The sequence below is a fragment of the Muntiacus reevesi genome, chromosome 1, assembly GCF_963930625.1.
Source record: "Muntiacus reevesi chromosome 1, mMunRee1.1, whole genome shotgun sequence".
NCBI lineage: Eukaryota > Metazoa > Chordata > Mammalia > Artiodactyla > Cervidae > Muntiacus > Muntiacus reevesi.
In genome coordinates this window covers 25317477-25341331 of record NC_089249.1, presented here as the reverse complement: position 1 = coordinate 25341331, position 23855 = coordinate 25317477, and the positions used below count along the sequence as shown (strand labels likewise).

The 23855-nt window shown below is 40.1% G+C and overlaps 1 protein-coding gene across 2 annotated transcripts in view; it reads right to left on the bottom strand.

Moving 5' to 3' along the window:
• TMTC1 (transmembrane O-mannosyltransferase targeting cadherins 1) overlaps positions 1-23855 on the bottom strand; it is a 294332-nt gene that overhangs the window by 250692 nt on the left and 19785 nt on the right. For both annotated transcript variants that reach the window (XM_065939883.1, XM_065939889.1), the window contains exons 2-5: positions 21206-21383; positions 13409-13482; positions 10137-10313; positions 3887-4078 (exon numbers count right to left, since the gene is read on the bottom strand). In XM_065939883.1, coding sequence (XP_065795955.1) covers positions 3887-4078; positions 10137-10313; positions 13409-13482; positions 21206-21383 — 621 coding nt within the window. The remainder of the gene's footprint in view (positions 1-3886; positions 4079-10136; positions 10314-13408; positions 13483-21205; positions 21384-23855) is intronic.

The following is a 23855-nucleotide window of genomic DNA, read 5'->3' as shown; positions in this document are numbered from 1 at the left end:
GCAAACAGGCAAAGCATGGGATTCGTGGCTGTGCAGTTGTAATTCCAATCCTGACTTTACCACTTACCCACTATGTAAATGTGTTAAATGACTATTTAACCTCTCTAAGATCTTCCATTTCCACCTGATAAGCAAACTGTAAGATTTACCCTAAATAAATGTTGTGATGGCTGCATGGAATAACACGTGGGCAGTGCAAGCCCACTTCCTGGTACATAGTGATAGATAACAGATGTAAAGCTTTCTTCCCTCCTGAAGGACCATCTTCACTGGAGTACTGGAGTTCATACTGTCCTATAAGAAATGACTATTAAGTTTTCAGGAATTTTGCAGGCCAGTTATTAAAGGCAGCCATTATTAAAATTAAATTATATAACTTATAATAAATTATATGTACATATAGTTTATATTTATATCAATTATAATATTATACCTTTTATAAGAAAATGAATTATATAAGCTTAAATAAATCAAGCTAAAAATAAAGGTAATAAGTACACAAATTATATCACTTCCTAATCAGTTTCCTTCATTTTACTTCTGTCTATGCTCTTGAGATTATTTACATCTACAGTCTATTGGGCAGTGGAAATGCTTCAAGATGGTGGGCTACGGCACACCTCTCCCAACTCCAGTTTCAGCTAAGTCACGTTTATAGCTTGAAATCAGCCAGGGTAGGAGTTACATGGAAATTTGTAAACACAACAAGTGGGGATTTACTTTCTTTGGACAGCCAATGATTAAGCATTTATCAGCACACCACTGGTATACATACTTCATCTTATTCCTTTTTGCTCCTGCACCTACCTCTACATTCTCTACAAGTTATTTACATACATACACACATCCATTAAATTTAAAATAAAAATGAAAACAAAAAACCTCACATGCCTGCAGTTAACATCCTTTGCCACATTTCTTTATTACCAAATTCACTAAAATGTTCTGTTTTTGCTTAATTTCAATACTTTCTTACCATCTACTCATTAATTTATTCATTTCACAAATACTTGTACAACTACAATTAACCAGACACTATAAGAGGATCTGGGGATACAACTGAGAGTAGAAGCCAATACAGTCGTATCTGTATGGAACTCAAGTCACCGGATGTACCCAGTCTGACTGGTGGAAGTCAGTCACACTGCAGCCTGCCTTCTGTCCCTTCATGAAAGTCTCCAACGCTCTATTTATTCTTCTTTTTTCTTCTCCTTTGCCTTCCTTAAAAAAATTTATAATTTCCCCCAAATGTTTTGCCCTCTTTTCTTTCATGACCTGTACTAAAAAGTCAAGATTAGTTCAAGGTTTTGACAGCTTATCACTCTTCTTTCTTGCTCAGGAATTTCATGCATTTCTGTGACTTTATCCTTTCCCAAACCAACTTTTCCTCCATCTCAGTAACTGACACTACCACCCACCCAGCTGTTGAAGTTAGAAACCCGAACACCCTCGTTTCCTGCCGTTCCCTCACCGGCAAGTCCTGTTAGATCTATATCCAAGACGTCTCCAAAATCCACCGTATGCCTACATCTCAGGCTCCATCACCCTCAGCCAAGACCTCTTTTCTCCCCTCAGTCAGTATGAAAGTCTCCTTGCTTTGCTCTTGCCCCTAAATAAAGCACCACAAGAAACAAGACTGAACATCTGTAATATAACCACATCTTGCCACATTAAACAAACAAGCAAACAACAGCAATACCCTCCAAAGTCTCCCCATTCCACTCAGAATAAAATCCAAATTCACTCCCATGGTCAACACACTCTTCATCATCTAGGCCTGCCCACGCCCTGAACTAGCCCCTTCCCATCCCCACTTGCTAGTTATCCCAAGGCTGAAGCCCTCTGTGCAGATCCGAGCAGGGTGAGCTCTTCCTCTCATCCACAAGGATTCAGAGACCTTCCCTGACCAACCAATGGGAATTCGCCCCAGCCAGGCTCACCCACCACTCTCCACCACACTGTTCACTCCTCGTTGGTTACTTAAGGTCTGTCTTCTTCTCCTGGAAAGAAACCTACACAGGGGCAAGGATCTTGTCCTCCTTAAACCCCAGTACAGCCCTGGTGCCTGCCTGGAACATGCCGGGCACATGGCAGACATTCAGTAGATCTTTGCTGATGAATGAATAAATGGAGTATGATCTAAGAGACAGGTAAAGGCAGGACTAATTGGAAACAAAGACACCCCAAAACAGGGAGTTTTCTGGGGCTGTAGAGAAGACTAAGAATAGCAATCTGCTACTTACTGGAGTGGTTGCCATTGCCTTCCCCTAAGTGCTAACAGTATGAGTCAAATTTCCATCTCTATTAAATTCTTACTTGTCCATGGCTTGAGTTACTTTGAAAGTGAAGTCGCTCAGTCGTGTCCGACCCTTTGCGACCCCATGGACTATAGCCTACCAGGCTCCTCCATCCATGGAATTCTCCAGGCAAGACTACTGGAGTGGGTTGCCATTTCCTTCTTTTAGTGGCAAGCTAATTTAGCCAAGTACCTGTTCTGATAAATCTATGATAATTTTCATGGCTAGGGCCAAAGATTTTTTAAAAAGAAAGAAAATTTTGTACTTTAAAGATCTTCCTGAACCCTCAGAAACATTCCTGAGAGGCGGTGTCCCCTGGGCTACCTCATATATCTGCGCTGTAATAAATTCCTATTGAGAGGGTAACAGGCAGGAAGACTAGGGGCCCCGAATGGAGGAAATAGACTGGAAGTGTCAGACATTTTTTAATCTCTCTTAAGTGGCAGGAGTAAACAAACTACAAATGTCAGATTCTTTTTCCCTTCTTTATACAAAATTAAAAGGAGGTTTCTTTCAAAATTCTGTGTTGCCATGACAACACCTTGTTCCACCTGAACTTAACTTTTCTCAAACTTTGAGCTAACTAATGGGGTTTTTTTCCCTATGGAAATGTTTTTCTTAAGCTATGTTAATGAACAATGTATTTACCTTAAACTCTGTCTTTCCTCAAGTTGATTCTGCCTAAGACTAAGACTTAGAAATGATAATGGCTCAAAAAAGCAATATGTTTTACTCATACAATTGTTCTCCTAATCTGTATTAATGAGACCATGTATTTGTTTGGAAACCTGCCTCTTCAAGATTCATGTCAAACATTTTATGCCCCGGGATGACTCACCTTGTACCAATGCTATCTCAAAATGCATGTTGTGGGTGAGGGGCCTGGTGCCATTCTCTGAGTTATGAGACATTTCCTTTCTCTAATTAGCAGCCTGCGAGTAGGTATATAACTTCCTGCTAAAGACTAGCAGGAGGACACTCTTTCTGCCCCCTGATGTCTATGTCAGAAGCTCTCTCTTTTATACTTTAATAAAACTTTAATATACAAAAGCTCTGGGTGATCAAGCTTCGTCACTGGCCCTGGATTGAATTCCTCTCCTCCAGAGGCCATTTTTGAATCCAAGACCAAAAATGAATCCCAGCATTTTTCACAGCTCAGCAACAACCTTCCATTATCACACACCAAAAGTAGGGAGTCGGGGCAGGGGAAGGCAGAGCTCTCCTCCCAAAGAAAACTGAGGGGACTGCACTCTGATGTGCAGGGCTCCTCCCCCAGGGAAGCAGCAGAATGTTTGCACTGCTTAACTGAGGCTTCACAGCCTCATCTCCTTCCAAATAACAGCAGCCAGCAGGGCTACTTCTTCCAGCTACTCCTTTCTTATCTGATATGACACAGGGAAGGCCAGGGATAGGGAAGAGAAGGAAGGAAGAAAGAGGAAGGGAAATGGGGAAGGGAAAAGAAAGGATGCTAACAAGAGTGGGGGTGTCAACAAAGAACTGACTCAGCGCATCACTTCTCCGGTGATCCCCCTGCAACAGGTAATGCTGGATGGCAAAAACACACAAGGTCAAGGAGCCCAGTCCAGTACCTCATCAAGGACCACACAGCTCCAGGAGACACGGGGAATCCACTGCTCTTGGGTTCAGACGGCATGGCATGGCAGCCACCCCAAGCTCCTTTGTGAGGGAACCGCTGCTGCTTCCCATTCTCCCGGAAAGGGTGTGCTGTTGGGGAGCTTCCAGGCTGCTGTGGGCTGCGCTGATGGATGACCCCGTTGCTCCTAATTGTGAGGAGGAAACAACGTCAAAAGGAGCAACAGGACCTGCAACAAGGAACAGCGGTCCCCATCCCCTCCCCAAGCCCTGTTCCTTGGAAACAACTATTCCCAAATCTTTGAGCTCTTCTGTTTCTGGTATTTATCACAATATTTTTAAAATAACATTAAATAATAATGTCATTTCCAATTTCAGAACTTGTCATATTGGCTCATTACAAGAGAAGATGAAGATTCAATCCTTTCATGTGGTCACCAATACACATGCAGACACTCTTCACTTCTCATCCTTCTCATACATTTCTCTCCTAATAAATATAAGTTGAATTCTCATGACCTAGCTGAAGGGATATTTGGGATTTACATTACTATGATCTTGTAAAAATTGTGTTTACAGACGGTCCAAGCAACTTATTCTCACATGTTCTTCCATGAATCCTCTGAGATATATTCCATAACATTAGCTGGGCAAAAATTTAAAAGTCTGACGCTACTCAGGGATGGGGAGAATGTGGAACAAGAGGATTCTCATCCACGGCTGCAGTTATTTCAAGAGAATGGCTCCCCATCAACACAGTGACTATGTATCTGTCTGTGGGCCCACAACCTCACTTCTGTGGTTATGCCCTGGAAAACCTGCATGTATGTGCACACAAAACGTAGCTCCAGCATGGTATATAATAACCAAAAAAGTGAAAACAACCTAAATTCAGAATCCAAAAGGATGGATGCATGCATGCTAAGTCACTTCAGTCCTGTCCGACTCTTTGTGGCCCTATGGATTGTAGCCCGCCAGGCTCCTCTGTCCATGGGATTCTCCAGGCAAGAATGCCAGAGTGGGTTGCTGTGTCTTCCTCCAGGGGATCTTTCCGACCCAGGTATTGAACCCACATCATTTATGTCTCCTGCATTGGCAGATGGGTTCTTTACCACTGCACCACCTGGGAAGCCCTTATTCTAAACTAGCAGATAAGAATTTCTGGGAAAAGGAGACACAATTATGTGAGATGCTCAATGAGTCAAGACCCTCCAATATAGGCAGAACCTCTGAGATCATCTCCTGCTACTACTGTGAGCCCAGGCTCTGAGCTGCAGATGCCCTGGGAGGTTACTGGCTCCAGTCACATGTGCCCCATGGAGGCAGGTGCTCAGGGGTAACCCTGTGACTCTGGAGTTACACAGACAGAATCCAAATCGGGGATGGGTGACCCTCGAGAGGTTACTTTCTATGCCTGTACTTTCTGCTCTGTGAAACAAGGGTAACAGCTGTCAGCAGTAAGTGACTTCATACCTGTAAATGGCATGGTCCCATTCCTGGAGCATAGCCTTCACTCAAGAGATACTGTTATTGACCAGGTATCCCCAAGAGAAGACTCTACACATGGACATCACCATACAGCCAACACCGAAATCAAATTGATTATATTCTTTGCAGCCAAAGGTGCCAAAGCTCCATATGGTCAGCAAAAAACAAGACTGGGAGCTGACTATGGCTCAGATCATGAACTCCTAATTGCCAAATTCAGACTTAAATTGAAGAGAGTGGGGGAAACCACTAGACCATTCAGGTATGACCTAAATCAAATCCCTTATGATTATACAGTGGAAGTGAGAAACAGATATAAGGGACTAGATCTGATAGATAGAGTGCCTGATGAACTATGGATGGAGGTTCCTGACATTGTACAGGAGATAGGAATCAAGACCATCCCCAAGAAAAAGAAATGCAAAAAGGCAAAATGGCTGTCTGAGGAAGCCTTACAAATAGCTGTGAAAAGAAGAGAAGTGAAAAGCAAAGGAGAAAAGGAAAGATATAAGCATCTGAATGCAATTCCAAAGAATAGCAAGGAGAGATAAGAAAGCCTTTCTCAGTGATCAATGCAAAGAAATAGAGGAAAACAACAGAATGGGAAAGACTAGAGATCTCTTCAAGAAAATCAGAGATACTCAAGGCAACATTTCATGCAAACATGGGCTCAATAAAGGACAGAAATGGTATGGACCTAACAGAAGCAGAAGATATTAAGAAGAGGTGGCAAGAATACACAGAAGAACTGTACAAAAAAGATCTTCATGACCCAGATAATCATAATGGTGTGATCATTCACCTAGAGTCAGACATCCTGAAATGTGAAGTCAAGTGGACCTTAGGAAGAATCACTATGAACAAAGCTAGTGGAGGTATTGGAATTCCAGTTGAGCTATTTCAAATCCTAAAAGATGATGCTCTGAAAGTGTTGCACTCAATATGTCAGCAAATTTGGTTAACTCAGCAGTTGCCACAGGACTGGAAAAGGTCAGTTTTCATTCCAATCCCAAAGAAAGGCAATCCCAAAGAATGCTCAAACTACCACACAATTGCACTCATCTCACACACTAATAAAGTAATGCTCAAAATTCTCCAAGCCAGGCTTCAGCAATACATGAACCATGAACTTCCAGATGTTCAAGCTGGTTTTAGAAAAGGCAGAGGAACCAGAGATCAAATTGCCAACATTCGCTGGATCATCGAAGAAGCAAAAGAGTTTCAGAAAAACATCTATTTCTGCTTTATTGACTACGCCAAGGCTTTTGACTATGTGTATCACAATAAACTGTGGAAAATTCTGAAAGAGATGGCAATACCAGACCACCTGACCTGCCTCTTGAGAAACCTGTATGCAGTTCAGGAAGCAACAGTTAGAACTGGACATGGAACAACAGCATGGTTCCAAATAGGAAAAGGAGTACATCAAGTCTGTATATTGTCACCCTGCTTACTTAACTTATATGCAGAGTACATCATGAGAAACACTGGGCTGGAGGAAGCACAAGCTGGAATCAAGATTTCCAGGAGAAATATCAATAATCTCAGATATGCAGATGACACCACCTTTATGGCAGAAAGTGAAGAAGAACTAAAAAGCCTCTTGATGAAAGTCAAAGAGGAGAGTGAAAAGGTTGGCTTAAAGCTCAACATTCAGAAAACTAAGATCATGGCATCCAGTCCCATCACTTCATGGCAAATAGATGGGGAAATAGTGGCTGACTTTCTTTTGGGGGCTCCAAAATCACTGCAGATGGTGATTGCAGCCATGAAATTAAAAGATGCTTACTGCTTGAAAGGAAAGTCATGACCAACCTAGACAGCATATTAAAAAGCAGAGACATTACTTTGTCAGCAAAGTTCCGTCTAGTCAAGGCTATGGTTTTTCCAGTGGTCATGTACGGATGTGAGAGTTGGACCATAAAACAAGCAGAGTGCCAAAGAATTGATGCTGGTGAACTATGGTGCTGGAGAAGACTCTTGAGAGTCCCTTGGACTGTAAGGAGATCCAACCAGTCCATCCTAACAGAGATGGGTCCTGGGTGTTCATTGGAAGGACTGATATTAAAGCTGAAACTCCAATACTTTGGCCACCCGATATGAAGAGCTGACTCATCTGAAAAGACCCTCATGCTGGGAAAGATTGAGGGCAGGAAGAGATGGGGATGACAGAGGATGAGACAACTGGATGGTATCACTGACTCAATGGATATGATTTTGGGTGGACTCCGGAAGTTGGTGATGGACTGGGAGGCCTGGCATGCTGAGATTCACGGGGTCGCAAAGAGTCAGACACGACTGGGTGACTGAACGGAACTGAACTGAGTCCCTGCTACCTGTTCTCAGTCCCTTCCTACCAAGTTCACAGTTGCACTCAGGTACTCATGTAATTACTCACGTAATGTCTGTCTTCCCCAGCACTGCCCTTTGTGGGAAGGAATCTTATCTGTCTTATTTGTGGTCAGGCACAAAATGGGAATGCATTGAACAGGTGGAGAAAACGATGCAGGAAAGAAAGAACGCCTCCACCTATGCAGAGATGCTGGTGGTTGTGAGAGCTAAAAGTTAATAAAACAAACAAAAAAATCCATAGACTATGAACTATGCAACTTCCAAGCTTTGTATCAGCAGTTATTATTTTTTCATAAAACTTCCAGCAGTTTGGTATGATGAAGGTCAAGAAAATTAGTAAAGGACTAAAAGAGATAATTATCCTCTTTGAAAAAAGCCTAGCTCAAGAGTGACCAGATGAAGAAGAAAGGACTATAAGCAACCATGTGTTGGGGAGTCCTAAGAACAAAGGAGATAAGACTTCAAGTTTGAGGGTAGACAAAAGAATGCTGCCTGCCATCAAGCTATCAGCCACTGCAGCTGGCCCCAGGGTGCACCCTGAGGGAATTCAGAATGGAGAAAAACAGGATACTGACCCTAGACAGCTGAGATGCATATCAAAGGAAAAATTTTAATGAGTCCAGACTCTTGCATCTTTTAATATATTGAAAAGCACTAAATCACTAACTTGAGGTGTCTGATTTTTTGTGATTAGCACTCTTTTGAGTTTCAACTATAGGTTTTTTTTTTCCCCCCCAGCAGCAAAAACTCATACATCCTAGTTCCTCACTTACCTCTATGGAACAGTTCCCTTAGAGCTATCTAAGGGGCTTTCTCAGGTTATAAATCCTTAGTAATGGTCCCAAATAAAACATAATTCTCAACTTTCAAGTTCTGTGGGTGTTTTTTTTTCAGTTGATATGAGGTTAAAATATCTCTGGATGGGACCAGAGGGGAAGGTCTGCAATCACTTGTCACAGAGGAAAGGAGGCACACACAAAGAGGAGGCAGAAGCAAGTGGAAAGTCAGACGAGCTGATGGGAAGGTCAGCAATGCAATTACTGCGATTAGTTAAAAGGATATCGAGGAGAGGCACTCACATATAAGCCACGGGGAGGTCCTCTGGCTCACAGCTTTCTTGGTTTAAGCTTGGGTCAAAACGATAACTAGGTTCCTTCCTTTTACACGCCTCTGAGATTCACAGAGAGCTAGCAGAGTACTAAAATCTATTTAAATTATCTCCAAGTATGCCCAGGCAGGAATTTAATGACTCATCTCAGCTTGTTGACATGCAATAGCACTGCTCTTATCTTTGTGTCAAGAAGTATAAAGAGGTAGGGAATGGGATAAAAAGGTAGGATTTTTTTTTTTTTTTTTAAGATAAAATTCTTCCGGACAAGGCCGGAGAATAAATCAGCTGCATTTATTAAAAGTTCAAATGTAAGGACCTTATAATTACTGAAAAATGGGGTTTGCACATCACATTGTTAGTAATCCTGAGGAAGAAAATTACAGTATGTGCTTGAACTTTTAAAACACCTTAGTCATTCTTATCATCTATAACCCACAGGACAATATGAAAGTGCCTACAATTTTTAAATGAAAACAGGCTACTAAATAAACTTCTTCTTTAACTTGAATATGATATGCAATTGATTATTCCTGTTTGGTTTAGACTGGTCTGTTGCGGAATTCCAAAAACATCCCCCCCCACCACCCTGCCCCATTCAAAACTTAGGTAAATATACCACCCCTCAAGCTAGTAAACAGACTCCAATTCAGCAGTGCTCTTTGAAGGATAGCACTTATGTGAATGCAGAGATTCCAGGCAAGCTGTTAACAAACTGTTACCATTTGTAACCACTCTCCTGTGTGAATCAAGATTTCTCAGTATTATACAACCAAAACAATTTAGTGATATAAATTTGCAATTAGCATAGGTACTTTTCAATTCCAAATTTGGTGCTCACAAAAACTTTGTAATCCTCATTTACACAAGTGTGAAGAGTTTAAACACATACAATGCATCTGTCTTAAGCAAATAAGCCTTACTATATTATGGTCTAAGGTGAGGTTTGTTTTTGTTTAGTCGCTCTGTCCTGTCTGCCTCTTTTGTGACACCATGGACTGCAATCCACCAGGCTTCTCTCTCCGTGGGATCTCCTAGGCAAGAATACTGGAGTGGGTTGCCATTTCCTTCTCCAGGGGATCTTCTCAACCCAGGATCAAACCTGTATCTCTTGTGTCTCCAGTGTTAGCAGATGGAGTCTTTACTACTGAGCCACCAGGAAAGCCCCCAAGATGAGGTAACATTTAACAGAATGTTGTGTCTCTATTTTTTTAATGAAAATTTTCAAACTATTGATTTAAGTAATTTTTCTCTGCACATCATGCACTGCTTGACAGCAAAACTTTGACATGACTTACGATTTATCATGATTGTGGGATAAAGAAAAGAGATCATAAACCAAGCAGACGCCGAACACCGTGATGCCCGTCTCTTTGACCAGCATTGCGCAGGTCCCCAGGAACAGACTGAGCAGCAAGAAGAAGGGAGAAGCCGTGGGAGGGAAACTTTCCCCAACACAACACTGGTCCACACTCCTGAAAAATAAAGTTGAGATGGTTTTACTCCAAGAAGAAATATGGGTTGCTAAGAAATGCCACCTTTTAAAGGTAAGCGCCAACACAGATTTCATTTTATTCTAAGTAGATGAGCAAAGATATCTTTAAGAATAAAATTTGCAAAGATGGGAAAAAGTAAATGACCGAAAATGCTGAATTTGGTACTTAGGTAAGAGCATATAAGTTATGGTAAAATATGGCATATAACAGAGGAACACTAAAAAGCAATTTAAAATGCTAGTATATAGAGATATACTTAGTGACATGGAAAGATGTTTAGGTGAATATATATAAAGTGAATAGTATAAGCCACATGCATGAACTCTGGGGCCAGGTTTCCTGGGTTCAGATCACAGGTCTGCTAACTAACAAGGTAACAGGGGGCAACTCAATGCCTCCCTGTTCCTCATCCTATGTTTATCATCATCATTATTATTATTGTGAAGGTGTTGTATATGTTTCTGTACAAAGAAAACACTGGATAGATACCAAAACACAATCATCATTAATGTGATGAAAATATAGATGCTTTAGTCTTTTTCTTTTATTCTGGCTGATCTTTTTTTTTTAATTGAAGTATAGGTGACTTACAATGTTGTATTAGTTTCTAATCTGTAGTTTTAAGTGTATTTTATGTGAGAATATTTAGGGAAAACATTTTTTTTTTCTCAGCATAATTTCCAGCAGGGATTTTCTAAAACCCTCCAGTTGCTGTAAATTTTTTTTTAACCTTACAAAAAAGAATCGGCTCCCCAGCATGAAACCCCACAGCTGCTTGTGCAGGTGACACATCAATTTGTTCCCTCTCCTCGGTAGGCCAATACATCTGCAGTTGTGACGTCTCCCCCTTATTGTTACGTCTTGGAACAATTGCCTAAATTATATTCCAAATTTGCAGGAAACAGGCTTTTTCTCCAAAGCTGGTTGACAGCTTAAATTACTCAAAGTGCGAGTGACCTGCACAACAGAAAGCCATAGCAATGTGGCTTATTATCACACAGGTACGGATAGGCTGCAGGCCCACTCACATTCCCAAGTTTATCAACACACAGAAAAGGCCTGAGAGATCAAGGTCACACTCAAAAGTCATGGTTAATCTTGTTCTAATACCAGAGCAGACAGGAAACAATTGTTGAATTTGGGTTTACATTTCTAATATTTTCACAACACTCATATATAACTAGCAATGCCATGAGGGACTTCCCAGGTGGCACAGTGGTAAAGAATCCTCCTGCCAGTGTTGGAGACCCAAGAGACATGGGTTCAATCCTTGGATCGGGAAGATCCCCTGGAGAAGGAAATGGCAACCCACTCCAGTATTCTTGCCTGGAGAATCCCATGGACAGAGGAACCTGGCAGGCTACAGTCCATGAGGTCACAAAGAGTCAGACATGACTGAGCGACTAAGCACATACTCATGCATTGAAGTGGGAGGCTACAGAGTCAGGACTAGAAGCTTGGTCTTACATAAAGAAAAGGTTCTGCTCTTAAACCAAAACTTTATAAAGTTTAATTCAGTTCATCCTTGATCCAAAGTCTAAGCTGGTTTACAACAAGGATTCTCAGCACAGCTCAGGGATGCTGAGCTTTGTTACAAGTGTTGTCCTGCAGGCTCAGAATCCTTGGCCTCCACTCACATGCCAGGTGAGCAAAAATATCTCCAGACATTGCAAATGTCCCTGGGGACAACATGGACAAATTTGTCCCATATGGAGAACCACTGGTTTAGAACAGTGTTCCTCGCAGTCACTGTGTTTTATAAGACTATAAGCCAATGAACTGACCCAAAGATCAAGGTTTATAAATCCTTAACCAGGCATCACTCCATGAAGCAGGCATCACTATCCCCTTTTACCTGGGTCAGCCACTGAGTCACTGCCCCCATTACATTTTTTTTTTAAGATTTTTTCTTTATTTATTTATTTTTAATTTAAGGATAATTGCTTTACAGCATTTTGCTGTTTTCTGTCAAACCTCAACATGAATCAGCCATAGGTACACAAATATCCCCTCCCTTTTGAACCTCCCTCCCATCTCCCTTACAAGCCCACCCCAGAGGTTGATACAGAGCCCCTGTTTGAGTTTTCTGAGCCATACAGCAAAGTCCCGTTGGCTATCTATTTTACATATGGTAATGTAAGTTTCCATGTTACTCTTTCCATTCATCTCACCCTTTCCTCCCTTCTTCCCATGTTCATAAGTCTATTCTCTATGTCTGTTTCTCCACTGTTGCCCTGTAAATAAATTCTTCAGTATCATTTTTCCAGATTCTGTATATATGTGTCAGAATACGATATTTATCTCTCTCTTTCTGACTCACTTCACTCTGAGGTTCTAGGTTCATCCACCTCATCAAAACTGACTCAAATGCATTCCTTTTTATGGATGAGTAATATTCCATTGTGTATTACATCCCATTTTTAACCCACCCCTTTGCCTATGTGGCTATGTCACAACTCAGATGAGAATCTGATCATCTTGCGGGGAAAGAGGCAACATAATGGGAGATTGTTTTATTGCTTTTCAGTCTCACAAAGCAAGAAGCTTCTGTAATTTGATAAAAAGATGTGTGAATTAGAAAATCACAGTTGAGAATAGTACTTTCAATTCAGCCTTGTCATTTTAAGCTTTAAGCTCCTTTAATGAGTATAATAAAGTGGGGGCAAAAAACTAAGACCAAAATGAAAAGGACAAATTAAGCAAATCATAGTTAAATAGAGGAGAGGACTATACTCAGTATAATTTGGCTCAGAGCTGATTTCAAATTCCATTCTCAGTAAAAGGAATCAAGAAGCTAGAGCTTATCTTCCCAGCATTGGGAGAGCAGTCCTTTTAAGAGGCTATGACATAGTTCAGAATATGGCTGGAAAACAGAACAGCCTAGTCTTTGGTTAAGAGACAGTTTCCTATGCCAGGTCTCCAGGAAGCTCACAGTTATCTCACAGCCAAGAAGCTTCCCTCCTCTCTCAGGAAGGAGCTCAGAATCTACACACAAACACACACACACACAGCAGAAACTCCCAGGGAGGAGCATGCCTGTAAACACAGACAAGTGCGTTCTTAGCCATACATACCTATTATAGGAGAGAAAGGCCAAAAGAAACAGCAGGCACGCCAACACATCAGCTCTGCCAACAATTCCAGCTACCTACAAATTTTGAAAAAATAAAAACCTTAGAAAACCACTTTCTCAGAGACCCATAACAGAAATGTATTTGTTTTTAGAGGAATGAAAGAAACAGTAAATTAGAAAATACATTATTCTTCAATTTCTGATATGACTAATCACTTCTGGTTATCCTAAACATTTAACAATAATTTTAGAGAAGGAGATAGAGAGGAAGAAAGGGGCAAGATTTTCATGCTTAACTTTATTTTTAACCTTTCTTGACTATAATACAACTCATAATCTATCATAATATATTATTGCATATAACATATTTTCAATATCATACATATACTTAAAAATATACTATATACATTACAAATTCCTATTTTATATTCAGATATTCTTACATTATTGTACCTACATATATTTCATTATTTTATTTATATTATAAAATTTTAATATAATATGCCATACATGTAAATCATGTTATAAATTATATAATATAAACTTGATTACATATTTACATTATAATTATGCAACACAGTATACATTATTGTAACAAATATCACATTAATAACATATAATAACATTATATACATCATAATATATCATTTTAATTACATCTAAAGATATAAATAATATTATAGAAAGACAATGAAGACTGGTAACTGTTACAAACTTAAGATTGAAAAAGGCTAAAAAGAAACTGACTAATGACCATGGTTTTAGAAAATACACATCACAGCTAAATTATTAAGGTATAAAGTAGCATGAATTATACAACCTACTGTCAAATGCTTCAGACAATAAAAAATATTTCCATATATTGAAGGAGAAAGACGGCAAGGATGATAAAGCAAATGCTGCAAAAGGTTAAAAATTGGTGACTCTGGATAAAGAGTAATATGGTCATTATACTTCTTAAGTTTGAAATTTTGTTTTTAATGTGTTGCTTCAGAAAGGGACTGAAATGGAAGAGGGGTGGGAGAATAGATGCCTATTTATAAATCTTTGTATTATTTCACTATCTAAAACATGTGTACATTTCTCTTAATTTTTTTAAATCCAAGAAATAAAATTATGAAGGAAAAACTGGGGTATGGTTCAAAGAAAGTTTTAAAGAAAAGCTCACATGGGGAGGAAGAGTTTGCAAGAGAAATGAACCGATTTGACATTTAGGCACAGAAAACAGCTTCACCCAAATCACAGAGGACCTGAAGTCCATGGCTTGTTGAAGAATCAATCAACAGTTTGTAGCAGAAAATAGATTTCTGGGAAATATACCTATAAATATCCTCAAATAATGAGCAAACTTTGCAGTCATGAAGGAGAAGTGATGACACACCCATGGAGCTAGACCACCCAAGGCTTGAATATAGACTCCTCTTGCCATCTGAGTGAGACTCAACTTTGTCATCTTTAAGTTCTGAGATTTGGTTTTGTTATTTTTAAAATGAGTATCACACCCCCTACCTCATGTTACTGCTGTAATAAGTAAAATGATATATTGGGTTGGCCAAAAAGTTCTTTGGGTTTTTCCAAATGAATTTTTGGCCAGCCCAATACATAAAGTGCCCACTCAGTGTTGATGCCCTTCTGTCTTCCTTTGGTCTGCAGAGCAAGGGAGGGAGACTCTTATCACTGAGGTTTTCCCGTGTGACATACAGAAATCATCTTTTTACATTAAGGTTTACTGGTGTGATATTTTATGTTAACCTTACTAGATAATCCAATATATCTATTAGTTAAAATCTAAATAAAAAATAATTCAATTAAACACCTGCCTCTGGATGGATAGCGAGTCACATAATTGAGAAAAATTCTAGTCTAATCCACATCAAGAGGAACCTGGACATGGCCAAAGAATTTCACTGGCAGTAGAGAACTGAAAGCTCTTACCTAAAGTGGCTGTTCAAACGGCTGTTCATTGATCCCTTAATCTATAAGGAACTTGAGTGACACGTCAGGAAGAATGCGTGAGGGAAGCAGGCAGTGACAGTGTGGTTTCCCCTCAGGGTCAAGACCTCAAGACCCGGCTCAGCCTCGCAGTCTGCAAAGCTACAGCTGCATACGATTCACTTCTGAAGCCTAGTTCTGCTCATTCTACACCACTGCCTCCTAGAGCCCCGAGCTCAGCATCACCTGCAAGACCTCTGGCACGTTCAACAGAGAGCCCAGCTCCCCAGCAACAAAGTCCTGGGAGGAGGCCAGGCATCTAGGCCCAGAGGGACAGCCACCACAGCACAGCGGACTGTGGCCGACTCAGACACAGCGAGTTGGTAGTGGGGGTACCAAGCTGGAACGAGGCGATCACAAGCTGGGCGAGTGAAACTGGCCCTGTGAAGGCGCCTGGAGCCTGCTTCTCGAACTGTAGCCAGTCAGCTCTGCTGGGAGACAGCAGCAACAGCAGCATGTGCCAGCTGGACGTGCCCAGATATAAAGAATGCAGTGTCCCTTGGAGCAGAAGCTCAGAAGGGGTGTTGAAAAGTCAGTGCTAACACCGAGACTCTGCTGCCAGCTCCAAACCCCCACGTAGTCACTGAACCCCTATTCTACATCCCTGTTAAGCTGGGGTCTCTGGGGGCAAGAAGGCTAGTGTCTTAAAAACAAAGTGACTGTCATCAGCTAGTATATGTCCAGACCAGCCAAACGCTGCAAGTCAATTTGTCAATGTCATCTTGTTCAGTAATTGCATGTATCACTCCCTTCAACAAACATTTTCCAAACGCCTCCTCTTTGCCAGGTATTACGCCAGCTGGAGGGATAAAGCCTGTCCCAAGCAGTTAGTATCTGGTGGGGAGTCAAAAAAGGGCATTAATAGGTTACAAGGAAACTGCATGCATTGTAAAGGAGAGAAATCACAGCCATGAGAAGACTGAAGGGATTAATTTGGACTTCAGGATCCGGGAAGGCTTCGTGGAAAGGCTGGCTATATTCACCGGGACTTACAGGTCAGGCATGGAGGACTTCAAGAAACTCGAGACAGGGAGATGTGAATTCTGGGCCAGAAAGGGAATGCAGCATTCCAGGGAGAGGAAAGAGAGGTCTGTAAGCGTGTGGGTGTTTCTGGCAGGGAAGGCATAAAGTGATGAGTGTGTGTGTGTTTAGTCGCTCAGTCATGTCTGACTCTTTGTGACCCAATGGACTGTAGCCTGCTAGGCTCCTCTGTCCATGGGATTTTCCAGGCAAGAATACTGGAGTGGATTGCCATTTCCTTCTCCAGGGCATCTTCCCGATCAAATCCACATCTCCTGCATAGCAGGAGGATTTTTACCCACTGAGCCAAGACAAAGTGATGACAGCATAGATTAGTGGAAGTGGGGCAGCAGTGAGTAACAGAAAGCAAAGATGAAATGTCAAGTTGGAGCCCCTTGGGCTTGATTCCACAACAATGTAGGCTGAACCATAGAGTGCTGGGAAGTACAGAAAGACTGGTCAAAGATATCAATACAGAGACGGACAGTAAGTATTTCTGCCCTCAAGCTGCAGGTTTCCATCACCAATCGGGAAGTTGTAACCTGGGAAATGTATTCCTTTAAGAAATATTTAACATTTGAAAAACATCAGTGAACCTAATTGAGTTGAATTCAAATAATGTAATGTTCAGATCTCCTAGCAGGCTTTACAGAATCATAAGTGGGAGCTGCTAATTAAGGGCTTCACTTGCCCCCAGAACTTGTTACTTCTTGGACTATCACTCATAGGATTTGTATGAAGTATACTATATGTATAAAGTTATTAATTATGTTATCTGCAAAATGAGTTCTCCTGGTATCAGACTGAGCAGGAACACACACTTAACACAGGGCTGCAGCTGAAAGCCAGACGGGCTGATTAGATCACAACCGATTTTTTCCCCGAGTACTCTGTTCCAGCCTGAAAATGCTCACCCTAACCTTCAATTCCGTGTGTAAGCATTTTCTGTTCTTGTTTTTGACTTGACATATGAGCATTCCTTCAAACAGTAATGTCTCGTGATGACTGTTAAGTTTTAATTCTCACAGGAGAATTTCAATGATTTCCCCCATTTTCCTAATTTCTCTACTGATTTTTCTCATGATTCAGAATTAAGAAAAACCTATAAATTTCCCAAGAAATATACTGTCAGGAAACCCAAGAATCACAAGGTTTTCAAAGAGGAAAGTCTACCTTATTCACTGTATAGTCCTGCATTGATTGATTATATTTTGGTCACTCAAATATTTATTGAAAAATTAAGTAAATAAATGAATTTGTTCATCTCTACTTAAGCTGGAAGAATTTTTCCCTTCGCTGGAATTGTAGTTTTACCACAACATATTGCTTTGTCTTCTATGTTTTTATGTGTATGCTCTTTGGCTTTCTAGAGGTTTATGAACAAACTGTGGGTAGGAATCCCACTGCCCACTCACATATCCCCTTGGCACCTGGCAAAGGGCCTGTACCAAGCAAGAACTCATTAACAATTTGTTGATTATATAATTAAGAAAGCAAATTGTTAATCATATCAACATGCTTAAACTAAACCTTCCTCCCCTCCAATTCAAACCCTCTATCCTTCCTGTCATAATTGATGGTCCCATTTTTATTCTTGTTTAACAGAGGGTGGATATATTCTACTAAATCCCTCTTTCTCCACACTATGGTCTGTTTTTCTTTTTTTAAAAATCATTCACTATTTTCATAATGTACATTTCTTTTGTACTATTCCTCTGTCCTCCTTTTTAGAAACCTAAACTAATATCTATAATTAAGTAATGGTCTCTAGATTTTACTTTTCAGTACAGTGTATTATGTAGGTCAAATTTTTTATACTTTCTTATGCCTCCCCTATCTCCTTGTAAATGCAAATAGTTTAATATTTTTTCCTAAATAAACGTCCATCTCTCAGGCTGCTTTGTCCCCATAATTGAGTTACCATGGATTTTTTTTTCCGATTAGTACGAAAGCTGGTTGAAACTCTTTTTTAAAGGTCATTTTTCTAACAGAATTTTCCCTTTTTCTTAGATTTCAACCTAACTCTATCAGCTCATGATCACACTGAATTTTATGCTCTCCTTTTCTGCAAGCACAGAATTAGGACTGGTCTTATTCTACTCAATTGTTCTTCCCTACACAAATTTTCCCTAAGACCTCTAAGCATGAATTTTCAAATCTATCTAAGAAACTATCAGAAACATAATGAAGTTGATGGGCTTAGATTGAAACATTGCCATTGACCTGGTGTCATACGTTCTAATATGGCTAGGAGTAGGGGTCCTTGATTATTTCTCTTCATTTAACAATAATATTGAAAATTTATGCATCATTCTTATCTTTTAAAATTCATATCTAAAATGTTTCATCATAATTTTAAATACTTCAAAGGATTTAACTTCCTGTGCATTTTAGAAATTGATATTTTAAAATAGGCCATAAAGTTACTGTTTTGAATGTACCAAATGAACCTGAAACATACCACAGCAGTTTGAAGCTCATCATCTTACATTTACATAAATATGAACAGGCTCTTCTTTAAATGACAGACATTTCACGTGCCCTTTCCCCTTGAAATCATGTTTCCATTTTATCTCCCCCTCAGCAATTTTTTCTTAATATGCTATGCAATTACATTTTAAAATATTCTATTTATCATCTCACTCTATAATAAAAAAATATATATAATTAGATTAATTTTTTAAAGTTCCTGTGATCAAAAGCACCTAAATTTTCTGAATTTTCAAAATTGTTGAATTTTCAATTTTGTATTATTATTTCAATTAGTAATATTTTCAATTGCTAAATACAGTGTAAGTTAGAAAAAATGATAAAAATTATTGAATAAAGAATAGTCCTCAATATATAGGTGTAGGCTTTTTTTAATAAATTCAGTTATCTGTGACTGAATATTACTTTTTGTTAGAAAAAGGAAGTATGTGGCATCAAATTCTATTTGTAGCTTTTATATTTAAACACAGTTCACATAAATGAGGACAGAAGTAACCATGTTACAGCAGTGACAATTCTTTGAACACCCAAGTTCTCTGCAAAATCATAGCGATCTATCATCTTGCATAATGTTTAATGATCTACCAGCTGACAACTCTACCAGCTTCTCCTTTAACCTGGTTGAAAGTAAATAAATGAAGTGTACCAATCATTAGAGTTACCTGTCATTAGATTCATTTGCTTTCACAGTTTCTCAAAACTGAGAAAAAAGCCTTGACTGAGACTTTGCAAAGGATTATTAGTTATACTTTACATCCCTCCACTTACAGGCACCTTGTTCAGTCCAAAATACTCAGGAAGGCCTGGGAAAACTACATTTAACAAAGTAATTGTTTATAAAATAATTTTCTACCTTACCACTCTAAATATACTTGTGTCAAAACCTTGGGCTTAGAGATTCAGAATTTTGTTTGTGGCAAATGTCCATCATATGGTCTTACCAGCCCTCATTATCAAACCAATTGGCCAAATCAGACGTCTTGCTTCAGATCAAATGCAAGTAGTATGCATCCCCACGACAAGCATCTTGCAGGCCACCATACCTTACTTCTAATACCATGCTGCCTTCTTCACAGAAACATGTATAGACAGAAAAGGACATAAACCTACTTTGAGTTCATGATGCCTTAATTAGAGGAGACTTGGCTGACACCAAAATATCAAACTGGTTCACTGTAGGGTGCCATTTGTACCCCTGGGCATAGAAAGATTCTGATGTATGCAAGACATTCCTTATTTTTTTAATATAAGAAAAAGGCAACTGAAAGGGGAAGAGGGAGAGGAGAATCAACTTGACACTTTTCCCCCAGGTTCTCAGACCTGGATGTAAACTGTAGGATGTGAACTGTAGGAAAATGTCCGGATGCAATCTGTGACTCTTGAGACAATTCTTATAAAACTGTGGTACCCATGTACTGCTTGGAAAGTCTTCATCCACCCTGAGCAATACATAAACTAAACCAGCTGTGGCTACTGAGATGTGAAGTCAGACTAGATGACACCATCTTGGTGCATAATTAAGCCCATATTTTAAGTAAGACTCCAGATCTATACTTTCTGAACACATTTCTCATCATCCTCCAAATAACTACAGCTCATACTAAATAACTTGGAAAATTATTGGTAAGTCTCAAAAGTGTGTTTAATTTGAAGAATGCCAGTTCAATGTCGTAAAAGTTTTAATGGTCTTCCCCCAGCTCCTGGACTTCCCATGCGGCTCAGTGGTAAAGAATTCACCTGCCAAGCAGGAGACATGGGTTCTATCTCTGGGTCATGAAAGTCTCCTGGAGAAGGAAATGGCAACCCACTCCAGTATTCTTGCCTGGAAAATTCCATGGACAAGGAGTCTGGTGGGCTACAGTCCATGGGGTCGCCAAGAGTCCAACATAACTTATTGACCAAACAACTCTAGCACTTAAGAGTTCTGTATCATGAATGTTATAAATATCAAGCAGAGCAAGAATAGGTTAAAAAATCGTAGAGCAGGAACAATAACTCAGCATGCTAAGTATCTCAAAATGCCCCTTGCTCTTTAAAACACATTAGGACTTAAATTTTCCACAAAGAAAGAACTGTGGTCATTTGTGACTACCTGTAATAATGACAGTGGCTATTTAGAAAAGCAGTTAAGTCCTGGAGGTGCAATAAAGGCCATTAGAACATTTAAAAAGAAAAGATGTCAAGCAGAATGATTTATATATAAACACTTCAGTAAAGCTTTAAATTCATGTGGTTTTGAGAGGAGAAAAAGATGACTTTTTGTTTCATAATTTCATTGAGTCCCAGTGACACTCACCGCCTCTGTATGAACAGGATGCACGGCAAAAAGTAACGCCGTAACAAAAGCAAGTCCACGATTCTTGAAGACAGTTTTGTCACAGGTGTACATCAGAACAAGGGTCACAAGGCAGTGTAAAATGACATTTACTGCGTGGAAGTAGAAGGGGTCCATGCCAGTCAGAAAGATGTTCAGCCTGTGACAACAAATAAAAACTGAATTAGCTACACACAGAAGGCAAGCACAAGGAAAGCAAAGGGAATCCATCACTTTAAAAGGTAAGTTATTTAATTATTTTTAAATGATTCCACTCTCAGGTTACTCTATATATCTAAGTTTTTTCCCATCTGAAAAATTTTCTAGCTGCAGAAATCTTTGTAAATGCAATATATTACTTCAGAAAACTTGGTGGCCTCACTGAAAAGGCAGACAGGTGTGGAATGCTTTTCTTCCCTCACTCGCTTTTTTCCCTCATTCCCTGGCTGGTGCAAACACCTCCCAGTACTCTTGTTTCACTAACACATCTTCCTAAGCAGCTGAGTGTTCACTGGCAAGTCCTCGGTGCTGCAGGTTGGAGCCATGGTCACTAGCGATGAGAAAGTGACCAAGAAACTGGCACCTCTGGTCAAGGTTGGGATAAACCAGGTATGACTGTGTTCTCTCACCCACAGTGCCACCAGGACCAAATTTCCAGATTACGCACAAGGAATCATTGTTAATTACCACCCCACAAGGCATCTCCAGGGTATCTACCCACCATTACCAGCTGTAGCTGAAATTATTAATATAAGGGTGAGAATGAGCATAGCATTTCAGAATTTGTATTAAATGTTCTCTAACAGCAATTCCTATAGAATCTCAGAATCTGAATTCCAGGATTACAACAAAAAGAAAATAAAAAGAGAACCACAATGAGAAGAGAAATTTGTTGTTCAAAATTTTAAACACTTTCACAGAGAGACTTCTGAAGGTAGCCTTTAGGTTAAGAATAGGACATCATGTCCTCAAATAAGTCTGTGGGGTTATAGAAAAAAATGCAACTGCATAGGGAATGGTTCTCTTGGGAGAACACACACACCCTAAGTGGTACTGTCTATAGCCATCTAGACTCCAGTCCATTTTACCAAAACAGTAATTCCATATCTTTATCCTCACGCTCTTGATCTGCTTCTCTTACACAGCTACTTCCGCTTTGCCAAAAACAGCTGAGAATCTAAAAGTCAACTTTAGCGATGGCATACGCATATTCTAAATACTTGAGTTGATTCAGCTTTAATTTACAGAATTTTAAACATCTCAAGCTTTATTTGGACACACGAATCTAAATGTCATAGTTACTAATCAACTCAATTTTCATTTCTACTGAAGTAATCTTGGTCCCAACTAAGCCTAAAAAAAAAGAATTGCTGGCCAACTCCAGGGGCCCAATGCAAAATTCAAGACAGCTGTGCTGCAGACCTATGCATCTGCACACACCCCAAGGTGCTTAAGATAGGAGCCTGGTGTGAAACACCTCCTTCAGAGGGAAAGAAGAAAGGGCCGTGAACAAGGGGACTGGTGTGTTCGGCTAAAGGGAGAACAGCATCCCTGCCATTCCAGGACAAGAGGACCTACACATGGTGAGAGAGCTGCTGGAAATCAGGATTGGGCTTCCCTGCTGGCTCAGTGGTAAAGAACCCAGCTGCCAATGCAGGCGACGTGAGTTTGATCCCTGATCTGAGAAGATACCAAATGCTGCAGAGCAACTACTGAGCCTGTGCTCTGGAGCCTGAGTCTCAACTCCTGAGCCCACTTACTGAAGTCTGTGATCCCTAGAGTCCAAGCTTCCCAGCAAGAGAAGTCACCACAATGAGAAGCTTCTGCACCAAAATTAGAGAGTAGCCCGCTTAGCAATGAAGACCCAGTACAGCCAAAATTACATAAATAAATAAGATTTAAAAAAAGAAAGAACGCACAGGATGGAGGAGCTGTGAGAAGGATGAGCCCGAGTCCCTGTCCTTGGGGAAGGTGGGGTGGCCCCTGACAGCCCACTCCCCTGACGTTGATTTTATTCTGTTTCCACTTCACCAGGCTGAGTTTTCCAGACCAGCTAAGCTATTCATTTAAAATTCATTCACATTCATCTCAGTGAGAGAAAATAGGCAATCTCATATGTGATAGGTCTCTAGGTTGTCAATATATATAAGAGGCTTTACAAATTGCACACCCTTTGCCCCAAAATTCCACTTCTAGAAATTTTCTGTAAGGAAAAAACAGAAAAGTATTCAAAGATAAATATATACATACATATGTGATACTGTGATGCAGTAAGAATATGTATTTTGATCTTCATCCCAACTCCTGGTTAGAGACCCTAAAACCTTTGTAATTTCCTAAGCGATAAAGGTGCTAGAAATATCTTTTGTTTTAATAGTTGGTCTCTGCCCCCAAGTTACTGGCACCACTCTCCTAAATTCCTTGCAGTTTCCTAAGTGATAAGAGCACTGGAAGCACCTCTTGTTTTAATACTTGGTGTTTGGCTCTGGTTGGTGACACAGAGCTCCTAAATCTCTTAGAATTCCCTGGGAGATAGAAGTGACCTTTCTCTTAACAAGGTGATTCTTAGCGGGCTCCTGGGTGGCTTCAGGATGGGAGCTGGTCACGAGAAAGACCACATGTGTTTAGAAGC